General features: G+C 39.6%; 1 protein-coding gene across 1 annotated transcript; it reads right to left on the reverse strand.

The window, feature by feature from the left end:
• Positions 1–329: 329 nt before the first annotated feature.
• Positions 330–16,200, reverse strand: txnrd3 (thioredoxin reductase 3). Its single transcript, XM_017480033.3, has 16 exons — positions 15,823–16,200; positions 14,529–14,589; positions 10,244–10,353; positions 8,970–9,077; positions 8,294–8,366; positions 8,071–8,190; positions 7,422–7,564; positions 7,091–7,206; positions 5,320–5,545; positions 5,012–5,104; positions 4,835–4,911; positions 3,596–3,752; positions 2,928–3,035; positions 2,753–2,848; positions 2,050–2,184; positions 330–1,930 (listed from the first exon to the last, which is right to left on the reverse strand). The coding sequence occupies exons 1-16, from the start codon at positions 15,931–15,933 to the stop codon at positions 1,868–1,870; spliced, it is 1,797 nt and encodes a 598-aa protein (XP_017335522.1). The 5' UTR covers positions 15,934–16,200; the 3' UTR covers positions 330–1,867.
• Between the last annotated feature and the right edge of the window lie 3,776 nt (positions 16,201–19,976).

Below are 19,976 nucleotides of genomic sequence, written 5' to 3' on the forward strand. Positions count from 1 at the left end.
TTTATTCAAGAGAGGAAGAATTGAGCTCTTATTTTAAACATCTCAACACTGGTAGAAGCAGGAAGATTTCATAATTAACAGTTTGCCTGCTTCCGCTTTGCTGTGTAGAAACCCAAATTTCCTAAGCCTATTTGCCTTCTGTTTCTCTTTTCTTCCAGCAGTGACACATTAGTAATTTCATATTAATAATTTTGGACAAGGCTTAAAAATAAATAAATAAATAAATGTTTAAAAATGGGACACTCCAAATCTTTGCCAGACCAGGAAAGCTGGTTATGTTGGTTATACAATGTTAATGTGCTTTAAAAATAAAGGTCAACGAAATCAAATAAGGTTCAGTGTACATAGCTTTATTAAAGTTCTTTTGATTATTCTGAAAATAATGATACCATGAAAAACACTGGTTTGTATATTTACCAGGCATAGTTGCTAGGTAACATCAACAGGGTTTAATAAACATTTAATAAAGTCCACAGCAACCAGGGTGTCTATATATCAAAAACAGTGAGATCAAACTGAAAAAATAAAAAAAATAAAATAAAAGGCATTTGGTTATGATCTGAACATCTTTTAAATAGAAAGTGAATTAAATTCAGAAATTTAAGTGCATTTAAATCAAAACCAGGGATGAGATATTAATGTACACAAATATTTTCATTTAATCAATTAATGTTTAATGGACACCGGATTAGTTTTGGCAAACTATATGCCAGTTTTGTTTTGAGACCAATTTGTTCGCTCATGACTGGCTGTTTAGTAAAAAGCTTCCAACTAGATATTGGACGGAGATGAAAGGAAAAAGAACAAACCAACTAACTATTAAATGATTGATGGAATGTTGGTAAGGATACAACAACAAAATGTCCAAAAAAACAAACAAAAAAACAAACAAGCAAGCCACAATGTCCAACTTTAAAGTAAACAAAAATAATCATCTGGCCCTAGCTCCCAAAAATGTAATGTTTAACAAACATGTTTAGCATTAATGGATATTAATGTCCTAAGCTATGGTGGATTAAATCATTAGAGTAATTCTCTCTGGCCTTTACATGTATTCGTCACATGTGCCCAGAGAGCCCGTTCGAACGGTCATGATTGTGCAGCACTGCAGTATTTTTGGGTAATCGATGGCTCCAAGTCCTACTTGTGAGCCTGGAGCTGAGGTTGCTGGACTAGAGTGTTTGTACAAGAAAGTGTTTACCTCTTAAATCTAAGCACAGACCATTATCAGTCTTAGCCCACCTCAGAATTCAGGTTAAGGGCCAAAACGTCACACAGCACTTGAGTGTGAGAGCAAAAGCATGCGCCCTCCCCCCAAGTGCAATTCTGACTTAGGTTTGGAGGATTTGGAGCAGCAGAGTAACCCCGCTGTTTAACAGGCTGTCCTACAAGATTTTAGCTTCTCCAGCTTCTGTCCTCTGCAACAGGTTAAGCTTAGTCCTGAAAGACCACAGTCTGAGGACTTCCTTAAATGCAACCACTGAGAAAACACTCACTCCTAAGGAGGAACCCTAGATGCTCCAAGTGGTATCCAGCTGTTAAATTTAAAGAGTCGCTACAAACCTAGACCCCCAAGGCCAGAGTTAACCCATGTTTCTTTACTACAATTAAACTTGAGTGCACACTAAGCTAGCTTGCACTTTTATCCAATTCCATCTTTTATTGCTCTGTGGTGGACTGTCTATTTGGAGATTTGGTTTAACCTTGAATGGAGCTCAAAAATCTAGAAATCTAGTGGAAAAGCTTGTTTTGAATGCAGAGGAGAAAAGCTGAGAAACTGCTTAAAGGATGGATTAGGCCAGTATAAACTAGTCTGAACCCGTTCATATGGTTTTAGGACAGCCTATTAAACGAGCAGGGTTTAACCTCAGCAGCCAGACTGTTTGATGTCGCCACCTGACCTCTTAGTCACTTCCATTGTGGTGAATATCTGGAAGAGAGAGGAGACAGTCATTAATACACTGTTTAATCTTAAAGGCCACATCACTAGGAGACAAAAGAAGCCAAAGATATTAGATTTGAGCTTTATCATCAGACACATGTACACACCTCAGCACAGGTAGGGTGTATTCCAATGGTGTTGTCTAACTGCTCCTTTGTGACCCCACACTTCATGGCAGCACCAAAGCCCTGAGTCACCTCACCAGCGTTAGGGCCCAGGTAGTGAAAACCAATGACACGGTCCTACACACATGCATACATACAAAATCAGCACTTCTGCTGGTGCTTTATGGGCTCAAACTCTAATCGACAAACCTCAGAGGTTGTTTTTTTTTTTTTTTTTTTTTTGCATCTTACTTCCTACATCAAACAAACAATCATGGCAACTGATTTCACCATGGGTCTAGGAAGGCAGGAAATGAGTACAAGACATGACATTTCTTTAAAATATAAAAACTGTATCCCTGTTCGACAAATCAAACAGAATAATAATAATAAAAAATAAATTTAAAAAAAAAAAAAACAAAAAAAAAAAAAAAAAAAAAAACAAACAAAAAAAAAAAGTAAAACCCCCGAGTAACAAGCTTAAGTAACTCATTTTCTAAGCTGCATACAGTTGTGGTTTTCATTTGAACAGAGCCATGACATTTTTAGATCAAGAGCCTGCTTCAACCACACATGCCATGGTTTCACTGGCATCCCTCTGAAAACTACTACTGCATGCATTAAAAAAAAATAAATAAAAAAAAAAAATAAAAAAAAATAAAAAGAACAAAAATGTCTAGGTGAAAAGGAAAATGTTACCACTCACACTGTCCAACTTGTTGCAAATGATCTTGGCGTAGCACCTGTTGTTGTCCCTGCCAGGTATGGTGAACTCCAGAGGCCAAAACAGACTGTGAAAAATCTACACATGACAGAACATACTTTTAGTCACTTATATATTGTTTATAGTCAACAGTTTCCTTAATTTAGAACACTCATACCTCCAGGTTTTCCTCTCCATGATACTCTATGGCCTTTTCTTCAGAAAGACCACAACTGCCATACTCCAGAGGTGTGAACACAGTAGTAGGAACATTCACATAGTCACACTGCAAATATTTATAAAAAAAAAAAAAAACAAACAGAAAAATAACACAAGTCCAAGTCATCCTATGAGAACATGCACTATTTAAAAAAATAATTTTTTATATATACACACATACAAGCATTTTTATACAAATAAAGTTGGATAGTTAATCATAATTTAAACAAAGTGTTTCATATTTAATGGAACATAATCAGCTATGAGATGTACACTTAGCTAAAGTTCACTTTTCGGCCAAGGTTGTTTATTGACTGCTGCATTATATAACATTATAGCATTCATTTGGCTTATAGATTTATTTAGCATCTAATTACATGTATATATATAATAAGTTATAGTCCTGATCTCATTCAAGATTTCCATGCGAACAAATATACGCTTATAACATACTGCGAATTTAAAATAAAACACTTACTCTTAAAGTGATGCTAAAATAAAACTACTTTGTTCCTAAACTGACTGAACACTTTGATTTCAGTAATAGAACCGTGATCAACATAAGGCGTGCACAACATTAAATTACAAGTATCTTAATGCTCATAACAGACACTTGTGTATAAGCACCTTCACAGAGGAACCTGCAAACAGTCTACGAGCCAGCAGTTTTCCAGCCTGAATGGCCACAGGAGTCAGCTCCCACTTGCCCTCCAGGATGTCCCCGATAGCGTAGATGTGTGGAACGTTGGTCTGCTCTTCGTCATTCACTGGGACCTTCCCATTCCTAAAGAGATCACAGTCCCACCCCGCACAATGAGTTTCCAAAAGAAACAGCATAGAACAGTGACTGTGCTGGAATTACTCACTAATCACATGGACACTGCTAATATCCAACAATATGATTAGAGAGAGAACATAATATCAAGCTTCAAACTGCTAGTGGAACAGGTGTTGGGTGATTACTGCATCATAATGGAGTGTGTGCGTGCGCGCACGCATGTGGTGGTCAAAGACTACGTTCACACACATCGAATTTCGTTTAAGGTTTATATTCAGGTTGCAGCAATATTCCGAATACAATGTTTATATCTGTACAGGCATTGGAATATTCTTGTATATACAGTTGTTGCAAGCATGCCTGAGTTTCCATTCCTATATACCTAGCTTACAGCTAAGAATCTGTTAGCACCCACAATTTCTTGCATGCTGAGCATGTGCATATATCTCCCATCAACTGATTTTCTGAATAAAAGGTGTTTACATGCAACAAATTTCAGGATGAAACAGGCATATTCCAGGGGTGGGAATTAATATTTTTGGATCGCAGCGTTTACACGACTCAATATTAATTCAAATATTGCAAAGTTCAGATTAATATCTGAATACTGACATGCATTGTAAATGTAGTCATAGATTTTCAGAGTCATATGGCCTCATGTGCTACTCTAATCACCATGTTATGGAGTCACAGTGGGCTCCTTGTTGAAAAGAAAGACTATGTGTACGAGTCAGACACCTCCTGCTTTATAACTTGGACATCAAAGTGATTTCCATAACTGGTTTAACGATGTGTGCATGATTAACCTTTCAGGAAATGGTTCATATTGTTAATCCCTGCCCAGTTTCAACAACCCCGCTTAGTCAGAACTTCTGTTCACATGCCTGGCAGGCTTTGCTCTCACATACCCAGCCACAGTACTAATACTGCTGAATCACGCTGACTGCTGCCAGAGTCAAGTGACCCACTTCTAAATGTTTTCCACAACCCACAAAGAACCAAGTAAACAAATCCTTGAATGAAAGGAGCGACGATAAGGACAAAGCATTTATGAGAAGGAAAGTCAGATAAATGAGGGAGGGACATACTTTGAGTTGACCTTCACCCCAGCCTTGTCTAGACCTATAGATCCTGTACAAGCATCACGACCCACAGCTATCAGTACCTAAGACAAAAAGACTTTTTTAAATTTTCATAAACAGCAAAAAAAAAAAAAAAAAAAAAAAAAAAAAAGCAGTAAAGCAAGTGGCAGGATTCACACTCACAGTGTTGTACTCTCCTTCAAAGAGCTCATCAGTTTCTGTAGACTTGGCAGTCACTTTCAATCTGCCTGGAGTACCAGCCTCAAGCTGCTCTACCTGACACACACACACACACACACACACACACACACACACACACACACACACACACACACACACACACCTTTATTTTAAACAGAAATCTGCACTCATACATAATCATCTCATAAGAGCATGATGACAAAACATTTGCCTCGGTTCATTACATAATCAGTGTTCACAATAACACGTTCCAGCCATCCTGTTTTATTTCTTCACACACAAAAATATACCTTAATCGGGACAAACTGCCTGAGAAATTTGACCCCGTGTGTCTCCATATGGTCCCCTGCACGGTTGGCCATGTCCTGGTCAAAGCCTCTCAGCAGAATGGAGCGCACCATTATGGTGACATCAAGTCCCAGACCTGCCAGGAATCCACCGCACTCCAGAGCCACGTACGATGCTCCGATCACCAGCGTTTTACCAGGACAGTAGGACAAGTAGAACAGATCATCACTGCAAGAAAGATTTATGCACAATCATATGAGTGAGTGAGCAAACGGGCACCCTGGGAATGAACACTACATACTGCAGTTGGTCATTCATTATTAATAAATCATTAACTTATTAATGATCAAGCTTCCTGCTTTGAAAAAGAACAGTAGTCGCTAAACAGGAGCTTATGCAACATGAGAGGACATTCATTTTCTAAAATGACTAGCATGTCCACGAGAAGTCACTACACTCTTAATACAGGCTTTGGTGACCTGCACAGAGCCCTGACCTCAACCCCACTGAACATTTTTGGGATGAATTGGAATGCTGACTGTGCCGTGGGTTTCCTTGCCCTTCATCAGTACCCAACCTCACTAATGTTCTTGTGGCTGAATGGACAAATCCTCACAGCCACATTCAAAAAACGAGTGGAAAACATGCCCAGAAGACTGGAGATTATTATAATGGTAAAGGGGGACTAAATGTGCAACACACACACACACACACACACACACACACACACACACACACACACACACACACACAGTTAAGCGCATGAGAAACAATGATTAAATGTTTGGAATCAGTGTTGTAGACAACAATATCTTTGTTGGCACAATTTTTTGTAATGAAAGAAGTTAATGACATTTTATTTACAAAAAACTAAATTGTATGATTTGGAGCAAAATATTAGAGAAGCAGCCAATAAGTGTGCAGCATAGGTGTGAACTTTAATACTGTTTAAAAGGCATCTCGGGGAGATTCCTCAAGAAATCAGTTGAGAAAACACCAAGAACACATTTCTGGAAATTATAAGCAAAAAGGACATCTACTTTGAAGATATTCAATTATTTGGGTTTATTTTTTATTTTTTTAAATCACAACATAATTCCCATAGCTCCATTTGTGTTCTCCAGAGTTTTGATGTTTATTATTAATCTAAAATGTGGAAAAGTAAATAATGATTGTCTAAACTTTTGACTGGTTGGGTGTGTAATATTTTATATTACATTATAGTATACTATACACACAGTTGTAATGTCAGGTGTCCACATACTTTTTGCCCATATAGTGAATGTTAAACATTTACACTGGTTTCATTTCACCAGCTGAACCTTGAATTCACAAGGTTCCAGACGGTTTGTGAGAGGTAACCATTCATTTCCTAGGCCAGTTCCAGTGACAAGAAACATGGTACACGTTATTGGAATTTAGATTTTAATTTCAACCAAAACATTAATGACATCGTATAGCAACAAATGCAAAAGATTAACTCAGTAAACGTCACAGCTGTAGCTTATGGTAACAACTTATTCATTACTAGTGAGAATGCAGTGTGAGAAGTTGATGTTCATTCATTTTATGTATGGACATGTACATGAGTCAAGCCCATTCCCTGACCACCGGCAAAAGGACTAAAGCTCCCGTATCCATCTCCGAGGCCAGCGCAGTTTAACTAAGCTCCATGTTGAGATGTTTTGCATTAAGCTAGGCTCTCATGAGACAACAGCTTATGTGCGTGTGAGATCTTTCCTGTGCGTTTCTGGTCTTCAATAACACACTCACCTGGTGATGCAGTATTCTTTGTCTCCAGGGATGCCCAGGTAGCGCGGCCGCTCTCCTGTTGCCAGCACAAACTTGGCTGCAGTGTAGAACGTCTCTTTGCCTCGCTTGTTTGTCGCCTGAAGGGAAAGATCAGAGCTTCATGAGCATCATGAAAAAGCTGCTGATATTAGTAAAAGTCTTAATCCTTAAGCAAAACCTACAACAGGAGGCCACTAGCCAGTTTACATAGTACAGAAGCAGGACAGAATTAGTCCGATCGATTTAACACAATCACTGTTTTAGCAGCTACATTAGAAACACATCTGAGAATTTAAATCAACAAGACACCAACCTTGATTTTGTGTGGCTCCACAAACTCTGCATAAGCATTCGTATATTCAACGCTCTTGTCACGTAAAGACACTCTGTAGCCCCAGTTCAAAGAGCCGATGTAGTTATTCACGGCAGTCTTCATTGTTTCCCAGTTATGACTTACTGCATGGAAGAAAGGGACAGATTTATTGACCGCTAAATAATTCAGCACATTTTATTCAAGGCAGTAAAACTCTTCACCAAAAGGTGCTCAAGACAAAATCTAAGCCCAAACGTGAGTCAACACAATGCAGAAATCATTACAGCATAAACCCACATAACTAACACAGTTCCTATTTACAGTGGAACTTTCATCACAACTAACTGCTTTGGAAACTACAGCTGAGCATTCGGCTTGTAAACAGCACAACACAATGTACTTCACCAATTTGAACAGAATACTACAGATACTGTAAAATAATTCATTTTAAGTTTAATAAATGTAATCAACATTTTAATACTATGATCCTAGTTTGTTCATCCCTAAGCCTTCCCACAACAGTGATCAGTTATGCACTGAGGGGGATGACCAAAAAATTTTAAATCTATTTGTACTTCGTCCCTGTTCTGAGAAAAACGTAGCTAAGCCACATAGCACACAGCACCACAGGTACGACAGCGGTTCTCACCTGCCTCACTGAACTCCCAACCAAATTTTCGGGCATCCTCCAGAGCAGTGTGCAGCAGGGCAGTCTGATGCATCAGCTTCTTAGGAATACAACCCACGTTCACACATGTGCCACCCAGACCTAGACACGATAGTCAGGCACTGTTATGCTTAAAGCCAAAAAATACTACATGTTATGTTTAGTATTTTGTCTCTCATATCATACAATATCCAACATTACTTACCCCAAGTTGTGCCCAAAGGTGTGGGAACAACATAATCTAAAACCATGACCCTCTTCCCCAAGGCAGCTGCTTCCTATAGAACACAACAGAAGGAGTCCAAATCATGATGTGAACGTATATTAGTAGGGTATACATGATAAAGTATAAACTAAACAAACCTGTTATTGTACTTAAGAAAGGAAATTCATCAGGTTTTTTTTTTTAAACCTCACCTCTCATTACCAATTAGGTAAAATGCTGTAAACCTCTGGCCACCAAAAATGTTCGAGGTTACACTAAAACCAAAGTGAATCTGGCACATGTGTCTAAATGTAGGTTATAAGTGACTCAAACTCACAGCACGGACAGAGATGAAGTTAGTGTGGAGCGGCGCTTACTGCGAACCAAGTCGCTCTAAAAGACTAATCAGTCACACGGCTTTACCGTCCCAAAAGCAACGAGCCAAAATAAAATCTAAATCTTTAGTGTCGGTTGGGTTGCATTTTTAAAACCTATGAAACATGAATATAAGACATTTTATTAAGGCCTTATTTTTACATGAAGGAATTTAAGACATTGAGACTTAAGGACCTGCGGAAACCCTGATATTTACAGCTACTTCTTGCTCTTTAAAATATTAATAGACACTGCTCACTCTGCATTGTCATTATCAAAAATGATCATTTGAATCAGTCACCTTTGAGCAAGCCAGACCTCCAGAGCCACCCCCTATCACAATGAGGTCATAGTCATACGCCGTGCTCTCCGCTCCCAGCAGCTGCTGTAGGTGGCCATCTTTATATGCCTGTTACCATGATACAGAGAAATAATTATCATAGGCACAAAAAACAGCGATAAGAGGTAATCACAATAAGGGTACTCATGCATCATTCATTTCAATTACAAAGGACTTTTGTTCCCTATTACTTTAAAGCATCATAATGAAAGGGCACATATCTGCACTGTTGGCTGATTAAGCTGTTGGAACTACGACCAAGATAACAGAAAGGGGGGGGGGGGGGGGGGGGGGGTACCGTCTTGTCAGATTTGTAGATATTAATGTGCAGGTAAGACAGAATACAAATGACCACTACTGTCTACTGCCTGCCCAAGTCCTACTAAATGCACTGAGGCTATTTTACAATCTAATCTTTTTATCTGGAGTCCATTTAAAACCAAGTTATTCAACCTACAACCCAGATTTTCACACTGAATACGAAAAGGGTTGTTACTGAACATGGTTAAGTGAACAGTGACAAATGAGGCTGCATAATTTAACTAACTGATGCACAGTTACGATTAATGAATGAGAAAGTTGAGGTTTGGCTCTCTGTTGGGAAGCAGTCAGTTTAATTATGCACAACTTGCGAGTTAATCTGGAACTTTGGAAAGCTTCAAAAGTTGTGTTAAAGCTTCAAAAAGAGTTATTCCCTGCACCGTCAAATTATGGGGTCTTCAACTGGCATTTTAAGTCTGGATGTGGACTCAGTAAAGCATTTCAGCAGATCAAACCTGGTGCTTGGAAAATACTGTAGCAGGGACAATTAAAGTATGAACAACTGAACCGTTGTGGATTCCATATTTTGGCTTGAAGTGGCCAATCATGTACATTTATGCAAATTATGTACCAAAAAGCAGTTTGAAAAAGCAAAGTTTTCACAGACTTTCATAATAGCTTTGAAAAATATATTTTTTACATTTAATTTACCATCTCTAGTCAGATTACTGAAGCGTTGAAATGACATGCTAAAACAGAATGCTCAAGATGTTTCACATTCAAAACAGATGCCGTATATAGAGCCAGAACACTCAATTTTCACTTGAATTCCCTTGAGTTCATATGCAATAAAAGCATAACTCATTTCAAATAAAAAGCAACCGAGAACTTCTGCATTACATCCTACAGAACCAGCACAAAATAACCATAGCATCACTCCAAGGTAAGTGTTGGTTTTTGTTAGGAGCGATTACCTGCATGGTCTTGTCGCAGCCTCCGACATGTGTCTTGTTGACAAAGACATTGGGGACCGTTTTCTGTCCAGTCATCTCAGTCAGCACATCCTGGTAGCTGGAGCCATTCTCTGAAAAACACACCAGACGTGCAGAGTAATACGGTTGCTCTTGTTTCACATGGAACATGAAGCGCTATTGTAACATGCCAACTCTGGGTAAAGCTTCTAGTGACTGCATGTTTCATCTTCCCTTTATCTTTCCTTGTTGTTTGATAAAAACCTGTCATACATATGCAAGAGATCTTTTATTTGCACCCCTCTGGAAGGATGAGGTTAAGATAGGAAAAAGACACTGCTGAACCATAGGCTGGCAGCTTAATAAGCTGCAAGTTTACACAATGCAACCAAGGAGCCTTGGGTGAATCGTACATTATAATACTCTTAGTTTCGCAAGTTCGTGAAGTCAGGAAGACACAAAATTATCAGTGTGACTTTAAGCTGGCAAATAACCAATTAAATAGTAAAAATATATAGCATATGAGGCAAACTATTTCATTGACACTACCTTGCTTGAATGATATTTACACTGCATCACATGCCTTTGTGTGGGAAAATAAAGGAAAAGCGCAGATGAGCAAGACACAAGAACTGAAAACAGGATCACAGAGAGTCAGGAGGGGAGAAATTAAATGATTTGAGAGTTTAAAGGCTCAAGGAGAGACAGGAACAGATAAGCACCGCCAGGCAGAGTAGTGGTGAATGACTCAGCAAGTTTTGCAAAGTGGCTGTAGTAGCTATTCTCAGATCTGACACTCCTTTATACACGGTTAACCATAGTCACACTAGCACTGGAATTACAAACTGTAGTACATTTATAAAAACTGCTGTCAGGTTTGTGGATACTGAGCACCAATTACACAAACCATATTTAAACATCTGCAGTGTTACATTTCAATACAATGTGAGCACATGGTGTTACATAAGAGGAACACATCCCTGTGCTGTAGTGCAAGTGTTTCCAAATAACGTACAAAATACCACACACACATCAGCAGAAGAGGAAAAAGCAAGAAATCAATTACAAGAGGGAGCCAAACAAACTTGACGCAATAATTACATCCATTACCGAAATGGAAGTAGAAAGCAGCCTAAAATCACATTAGAACAAAGCTAAACAATGTTAGGAAGAGTAAACAGCACAAGGCAGTTTCCTGGGATGGCCTCATACACAGAAATAAGACCAGCATATTTAGTAATCTTATTTAATGCACAGCAGTGCACAGGAGGCCATCCACCAAAAACCAGTGACTGTGTAGGAAAAAAACAGTCACCGAAGCAACCAAGAGGCTGAGCATAACACTGAAGGACGTAGAGATATCATATTATATGGGAAAATCTGTTCAGGACAACCATAGCCCAGACACTCTACTAGATTAGAGAGAAGAAAAAGAAGAAAAAAAAAAAAAAAAAAAAAAGTATGAAATATGAGGTTCTCTGGTCTGATTAGACTAAAACTGAACTTGGTAGAATCACATTGTGGGAATACTATTCTTCAGCGGGGACTGGGAAACGGGTCCTCTCTCACTTGAGACTTAAGCCGCGTTTCCACAGCAGGAACTTTCCCCAGGAACTAGGGACTTTGAGGTACTCTCTTTCCACTGCCAGGACCAGGGTCTAAATTAAGTTCCGGGTAAAATATCCCCCCCCCCCTCAGAAAGTCCCTACTTGAGAGGTGGTACTTTTTAGTTTAACTCCAGAAACCTCTTCAGCATTCGGCAATACGCGTACATGTAGACGTTGAAAGCTGTAATTATCGTAAATGGAATACTATCTAGGCGTGATATCTTCTAGGCATTTCACAGACGCAGCAGCATAAGATTCACCGTGATTAGGACAAAAGTACACTTAAAAATATCAAGCCTGTTAAGCAAGCTGGGTGTTGTTCACACAGGATAACAGTGCAGAGAGAAGCTCTTGCACATGTTCGTCTCAGTCAGCTCAGCAATAGCTGATAAAATCTGTTTGCTTACTTTAAATGTAGCATTATGAACTCACTTCACTACCACTGCTCGTCTCTTTTCCAGCATTTTCTCAATGACCTCTTCAGCAAAGCAATACGTCAATCAACAGCAGCATAGCTTGAATCTCCTCCATGCTTGCTGTTGCTGCAGTGTTGTTTATCAGATCTCAGAAAATACAGTGTTTTAAAAACAAAACTTTATCCAAAGATAGAGCCTCCTACATGTTATGAGCCGAGCAAACATTTTACATCATTAAAATCAGCTTATTTTGTGTCAACCAATTTGATTGTAGCATACTTTGAGGCATCATTTCCACACCAAGGGCTTGTCACACGCAGTCATACGACACCAGACTAATTTGCCTAATCTTCATGGTACTTTACAGCACAATGGAAACACAGAAAACAAGAGGTCTGGAGGAGTCAAACGGTCCCTTGAAAAAAAGAACAAAAAAAAAAAAAGTTCTTGGGACTAACTGATCTGGGTAATTTCGGTGGAAACGTGGCTTATGGTGGAGATTCAGGGTTGAACAAGACAATGACCCTAATCATATTACAAAAGCTACACTGAAGTTGTTTAAAATCTCAGCATATACTGCTCTGCCCAAGCCCAGACCTCAATCTGGGTGAGAATCTTTAGCAAGAGTTTCTTTTTTTTTGCCAAGATGAATGCATCTAGATATGTACAGCTGTTAAAGACACATCCCAGAAGACACACAGAACCCCCCTTGGCTTCCACTGTGGCTACAAATATTGACTGGAAGTGCTGGATTCTTATGCAAATCAACAAATGTTAGATATACTGTGCAAATCAAATGGTTAAAAAAATGAAACATTTCCCTGTTTTATTGCTTAATATAGCCACCAATAACTATTTGTAAAGATCTTCCATTTTTACCACAAACTGAAACTTTATGATATGTTTGGCAACATATTTGTTCCTCTACCCACATATCATAAAAGAAGAATCTTACCTCCTGCTCAGGCTGAGGCCGGGACTATGCTGTGCTACAGAATACTACGCATTACATATCGCTAGTTTAACTCCAGAAACCTCTTCAGCATTCGGCAATATGCGTACATGTCGACGTTGAAAGCTGTAATTATCATAAATGTCTAGGCGTGATATCTTCTAGGCATTTCACAGACGCAGCAGCATAAGATTCACCGTGATTAGGACAAAACCACAACTCCATGGAAGCAGATTTCAAAACGATCCGTCTAGATCTGACTGTGGAAAACAGTATTGAGTTGTGTCCGAGTATACAATACAATATGACAATGCCTTGTCAAAGCTGTCACTGATTGATTAATTGAACAAGATGCACCTCAGCACAGTCATAAAAAAACCTGACAAACAAGTCAAAGTCTGTCTCTCCCACCCCACAAGAAGTTTTAGCTAATGTAACGCAACATGTATGACAAAGCTAGTTAACTGCATTAATACAGACTAAGTAACCAATAGCTGAATGATCATTATCCTCTAGAAAAGTTTAATATAGCACATAGTCTTGCACCCTTTACAAAAAGTCATCATTATTGAACGTTCAGCTACGGGTTTAGAGTTCTGTCCTTGCATTACACGCAAGAGATATTCATAAGAGATGTGTCGTAAACAGGAGAGTTGCAGGCCATCTTTGCGGTAGACTTTATTTTGCTCGGTTTTGTCAGTTTCCACATACCTGATTCAGAAAAGACAACCGGTCACGCATACTCAATAACTAATCTGCCTAGTAAAATTAGATCATTCCTTAGTTGATCCGATGTGTGTGGTGCAGCAGGCGTCTGGATTGGGAAGTGTGTGCTATAGGTACAGCGTCGAGGTGTGTCACCACACCGTGAAGTGCATTACATGTAAACATACATGCCAAATGAAAACTTGTTTTAAGGAGAAAGGAAAAATAAAAATAAATAATTATTTAAAAAAAAAAAAAAAAAAAAAAAAAAAAAAATTTCAATAAAGTGTAAAGCTTTTTTCTCCCCTTTCCTTTGTTTAATTGCAGAATGTATTTTCTAGTTGTTGAATGTATTTCAACTAGAATATAAAACGAATATCCTTGTTAAAATACATGCTGTGTGGTTTATAAAAATAAAACCTGTCAGCACTTAAGCCCTGTGTACGCCGTGTTCGCAGACAATGTAATATGAAGATCTTATCTTTTCCATTTGCCTTTATAATCTGGTGTTCCTGCAAAGTCATTTGTTTGCGATTGCGTTCGTATGCTATTTAATGTTGCAATACATATTGCGCCAGGCAATTCTGAGAAAGTAGAGTCATGCTTACCAATCAGATCCAGCTCCAAGACTTCACATGTCACATTCAGCTCCTCAAAGAGCGCCTTCACCTGAAGTAAACCGAAACAACACAGTCAACCACTATCAGAATCAGCCAAAGGTTTATACAGGTCACTAACCTAGCTCAGGAGAGGTATGGCCATAATCAGTCAAAAGAATGAACTAAAGTGCTAAAGAAAGTTGTATTAGTTGTGGTAAGCACTGCGGTAAAAATTCTCTAATAAATAAAAAAACGGCACATGCTGACTTAGCGGTTAGCAAGTTCGCCTCACACCGCCAGGGTTGGGGGTTTGATTCCCAACCATGCTCTGTGTGTGTTTGCATGTTCTCCCCATGCTGCGGTGGTTTCCTCCCCCAGTCCAAAGACATGCATGCTAGGCTGATTGTCCATAGTGCATGAATATGTCTGTGAGTGTGCCCTGCGATGGATTAGCACCCTGTTCCAGGCATACCCCACCCTGTACCCCATGCTCCCTGGGATAGGCCCCAGGTTCACCACAACCCTGTAGAATAAGCGGCATAGAAAATGATTCACAAGAATGGGGGGGGGTGTTTGGACAGTGAATAGTGCAGGGCTTTAATTAAACTCAGTCAGGTGTTTACCTTGCAAAACAATATGACCACTTCAAACAATGGTAAACCAGAAATGAAATAATATTGGCACACGACTGATAAGGACATTTCCAAACCGAGTTTAGACACAAACATAAATGAAGACAGACAGATGGGGTGGCTCAGGGAGTCTTTACAGGTAGACTGCAACCACCACGACCTCTACACTACTAATAATGGAGCTCAGTTTACACACTGCTTTATACTACTGTAATACCATTGATCACAGCTATCGAGGATTTATAACTGCAGTACCTCATGAAAGGAGACTGGGTTATAGAAGCAGAAGACCCGTCATTTAGACTCAAACACATTTCCGGGTACAGGGTCACTTTAAACCGTGTCCACACACACACACACACACACACACACACACACAATAAGATCTTAAAGCCTGCTACCTAACTACACTACTATTTTCAACGCTTTTATAAATAAGTAAGAAAGATTAATAACGGGTACGAAATGGGTAAACTAGCGGCATTTTTACATGACAAGCTAGCTAATACGCCGTGGAGTTTAACTCGAACTTTCTGTATCCCTCCACTGCTGCGGCGCCATTTCTTATTCTTACAAGCTAATTAGTGTCAGTTAGCCGGGCCAAGCTAGCGGCACGAGCTCTTCTCAGACAGCGAGCGAACACGCTAATACACACACACAAACAAACTTACCTTTTTACAGAAGGGACAGTAGCTTTTGCTGAAAATCACAACGCGATTGGTGTCGACGAGCTCCCGTATCCGGGCTTTAATCTGCCCGTGCTCGGTCTCTACCGGCGGCATGATTAGACTGGAACAGAGTCAGACTGATTACTATCTGGGAAAGTGGCTAACAAAGTTCGTACCGAACTCTTCTGACTCAAACTGGAGCGACACTGAGAGAAAACAAGCTCAAGTCAACAAAACACGACTAAGAGAAGAACAAACGACAAATGTACACGCATTATTTCCCGCACAGATCTTCACATGCCATCTTCCTAGAGGTCTGTACACTTCGAGCTTGCCGGTGTGTATATATAAACCCCGGGAACCCGGGAACGCGCGAGCTGCGCCAGCCCTGCTGAATCAAGCGGGGCGATGACGTCACCGTGACTGGCTGATCGTGTTTGAAGCCGTCCATGAGTCACACGTTTCTGAACATATATTAATAAATTTCTAATCCGACTTCATATGGAATGTTTGGATTTCGATTACTGAAACGAAGCGAAATTAAATCGAATGAAATATAAAAAGAACAGAAGTTGAATTAAACAATTTTTAAAAGGCCCAACAGGCAATGTCTGAAGACAACTAAATATTTTTTTGTGGCGCAACGTTCCCACCTGGTGGTAGAAAAATGCTTTCGCAAAATTAGCAATGAGCTGTTGTATCCCTTTTAATGTAGCTTTGCGTGAGCGGTTTAAATATACTCACTGAGCACTTTATTAGGAACATAAAGGTTTATTGTAGTCAAAAAAGAGTAGAATGTGAAACAAAATCAGGGCTGGAAAATACTTGAGAAATTGTGCTTCATTAGTATAAAGCAATATACAGTATATCTATCTATCGATCTATCTATCTATCTATCTAGAGAGACAGACAGACAGACAGACAGATAGATAGATAGATAGATAGATGTAGGCTTGCCTTCTTCTCATAGTGCAGCCTGGTGCCAGCTCTTCCCCAGGTAACCAACGCGCACACAGCCAGCTGTCCTCATGATGCAAAAGAAAACATGATTCTTCAGACCAGGTCACTTCTTCCATTGCTTCACGGTCCAGTTCTGATGCTCATGTGTTAGTTAGTTACAGTTACATTTATATAGATTTTACATTGGTATGGGGGAAATCTCCTCAACCACCACTAGTGTGTAGCATCCACCTGGATGATGCGATGACAGCCATAGTGCACCAGAACCTCCACCACACACCAGCTATTAGTGGAGAGGAGAGTGATGTAGCCAATTCAGAGAAGGAGATTATTACAGGGCCATGATAGAGAAGGGCAAATGGGGGAATTTCACCAGGACACCAAGGTTATACTCCTACTCTTTACAAGAAGTGTCCCGGAACCACAGAGAGTCAGAACCTTGGTTTAACATCTCATCTGAAGAAAAGTGCTGTTTTTACAGTATAGTGTCCCCATCCTTATTCTGAGACATTAGGCCCCACACTGACCACAGGGTGAGCACCCCCTGCTGGCCTCACTAATACCACTTCCAGCAGAAACCTTAGTTTTCCCAAGAAGCTCTCCCACCCAGGTACTGGCCAGACTCAACCCTGCTTAGCTTCAGTGGGAAACCAGGCAAGAGCTGCAGGGTGATATGACTCTGGCAATCACGTGCCCTTTGTAGGTGCTTTCGGCTGTGGACAGGGGTCAGCATAGACACTCTGATAAGTATGCTGACTACACAGCTCCATATGCAAATGCCTTGTGTATTCTGACACCTTTCTATCATAGCCAGCATGAACTTTTTCAGCGATAGGTGCGACAGTAGTTCTTCTGTGGGATCAGACCAGATGGGCTAGCCTTCGCTCCCCTTGTGCATAAGTGAGCCTTGGGCACCCATGACCCTGTCACTGGTTCACCGGTTGTTCTTCCTTGGACCACTTTTGTTAGGTACTAACCACTGCTTACCAGGAACACCCCATAAGACCTGCCATTTTGGAGATACTCTGACCCAGTCATCTAGCTATCCAAAAAATTTGCCCTTGTCAAATTTACTCAGATCCTTACACTTGCCCATTTTCTATCTATCTATCTATCTATCTATCTATCTATCTATCTATCTATCTGATATCTATTCTCAAAATACTTGATAAATTGTGCTTCATTAGTATAAAGTAATATACAGTATATCTATATCTATCTATCTATCTATCTATCTATCTATCTAGACAGACAGACAGACAGACAGACAGACAGACAGACAGATAGATAGATGTCGGCTTGCCTTCTTCATAACTGTTGCATAACTGTTGGGACCAGTATCTATCTATCTATCTATCTATCTATCTATCTATCTATCTAAAACACTTTTTGCTGGCTTGAAATGTTTCATTTTAGTCAAAATTAATTAAACCACAAAAAGTCAGATTTATTTAATTTGTTAAATCATTTATTCTTCCTCACCTAAAACAAGCCTGTCTTGGTTAAAAATAAAGTGGAATATTAATCACTGTAGCTATTTTGGAACAGTACCCCCTTGGCTACAATATGAAATAAAGCATCAGTGGGTGGGTGGGAAGAGCTCTAATTAAACGGCATGAAGAAGCAGTCAGTGAGGGGTGCTTGTTTGTAAACTCCCCTCTGCTGACTTGAAGCTCTGCTGGGCGGAACTGCGGATGCTTATGTGCATTCTGACAGTAATGATGACACTATAAGCTATCATCAGACAGCACTGTCTATTCTCCTGCTTCTCTCTACACAGTAATAGGTGAGCGGATGTACCAGGGTACATCCAGGGTTTTCCAGGTTTGCAGGCCAAAATGAGCCAACAGTTCCATGGTAATTAAAATTAGTCCATTTCCAAACGCAAAATAAAACCCATCCCAACAGCTCTAGGAGGAGTTCCAACTGATCCTGCGCACTCTTTCAGATGTTCTTTACCAATCCTACTCACTCCCAGAGAAACTCTTGACCAATCCCACACATTCCCTCAGACTCTCTTAACCAATCCTACCTGCTCCTACAGACAGTCTGGACCACAGGCTCCTGCAAATTTTTTACCAATCCCACCCACTTAAACAGAAAGTTTAATCAGTCCTACCCACTCCCGCAGCCACTCTTGAACAATCCCACCCACTACCATGGCTACTCTTGACTAATCCCACCCACTACCATAGCCACTCTTGACTAATCCCACCCACTACCACAGCCACTCTTGACTAATCCCACCTGCTCTTGCATTTGCTGTATTATGTTATTATTTGCACCATCCTGCAAATTTTCTAACAAATGTAGTTGGCTCTATTTTCCATATATAAACAAATTAGTAATGTTTTTTATATGATTGCCCACATGAAAGTAAAAACAACCTGGTCCAATGACTTTTTTGTCTAATCTCTCTCTCTCTCTCTCTCTCGCCCACTCGCTCACTCTCTCATTATATATATATATATATATATATATATATATATATATATATATATATATATATATATATATATATATATATATATATATATATATATATATATATGATGGTACAGTTGATGGTAATCTCCAGCACCATTGTGTAATAATTTAGTATCAGAACAGTAAATATTAAGTATCAGAACAGTAGTCACCCCTGGTAGACCCCTGGTAGACCCCTGGTTACACTCCATTATTCCTTTGAGTATTCTTTGGATCACTGGATATTAGCAACACAATGGCACAAAATTGTGCCATCCAAATGGATTTTCTATCTTATTAGAACACAGAGCTATCGAGCGGATGTTCCTGAATACTGCTAAATCCGCTGTTTGTTTACAGTTAATCATATTCACACAGAAGATAACCTATAAGGCCTGCTAGAACATTTCTGGGAACGAAGGAAATTGCATGTCTATCTTTATTCGCACCATTCTAGCTAATGATAGCTAATTAACTAAACATTTTCCAGCTGTCCCCCCCCCCCTTTTAATTCAAAATTGTTGCTAATATTAGGTAATCTGGTTATGTTGTTATTGACCTGATTGCAGGGAGAAATGTCAACTTGAATGTTATTATCTCAGTAAAATAAGTGTCAGATGGACAGACGGGTCTAACTCACTCCCAGGAAGCTGACAGAAATGTCTGACTCTCAGACAACCAATTTATAGAGGTCTAAGCCAGCTACAAGAACTGCAGAATGCATAACTGTT

This window comes from Ictalurus punctatus, chromosome 11 (genome assembly GCF_001660625.3).
Source record: "Ictalurus punctatus breed USDA103 chromosome 11, Coco_2.0, whole genome shotgun sequence".
NCBI classification, from domain to species: Eukaryota; Metazoa; Chordata; class Actinopteri; order Siluriformes; family Ictaluridae; genus Ictalurus; species Ictalurus punctatus.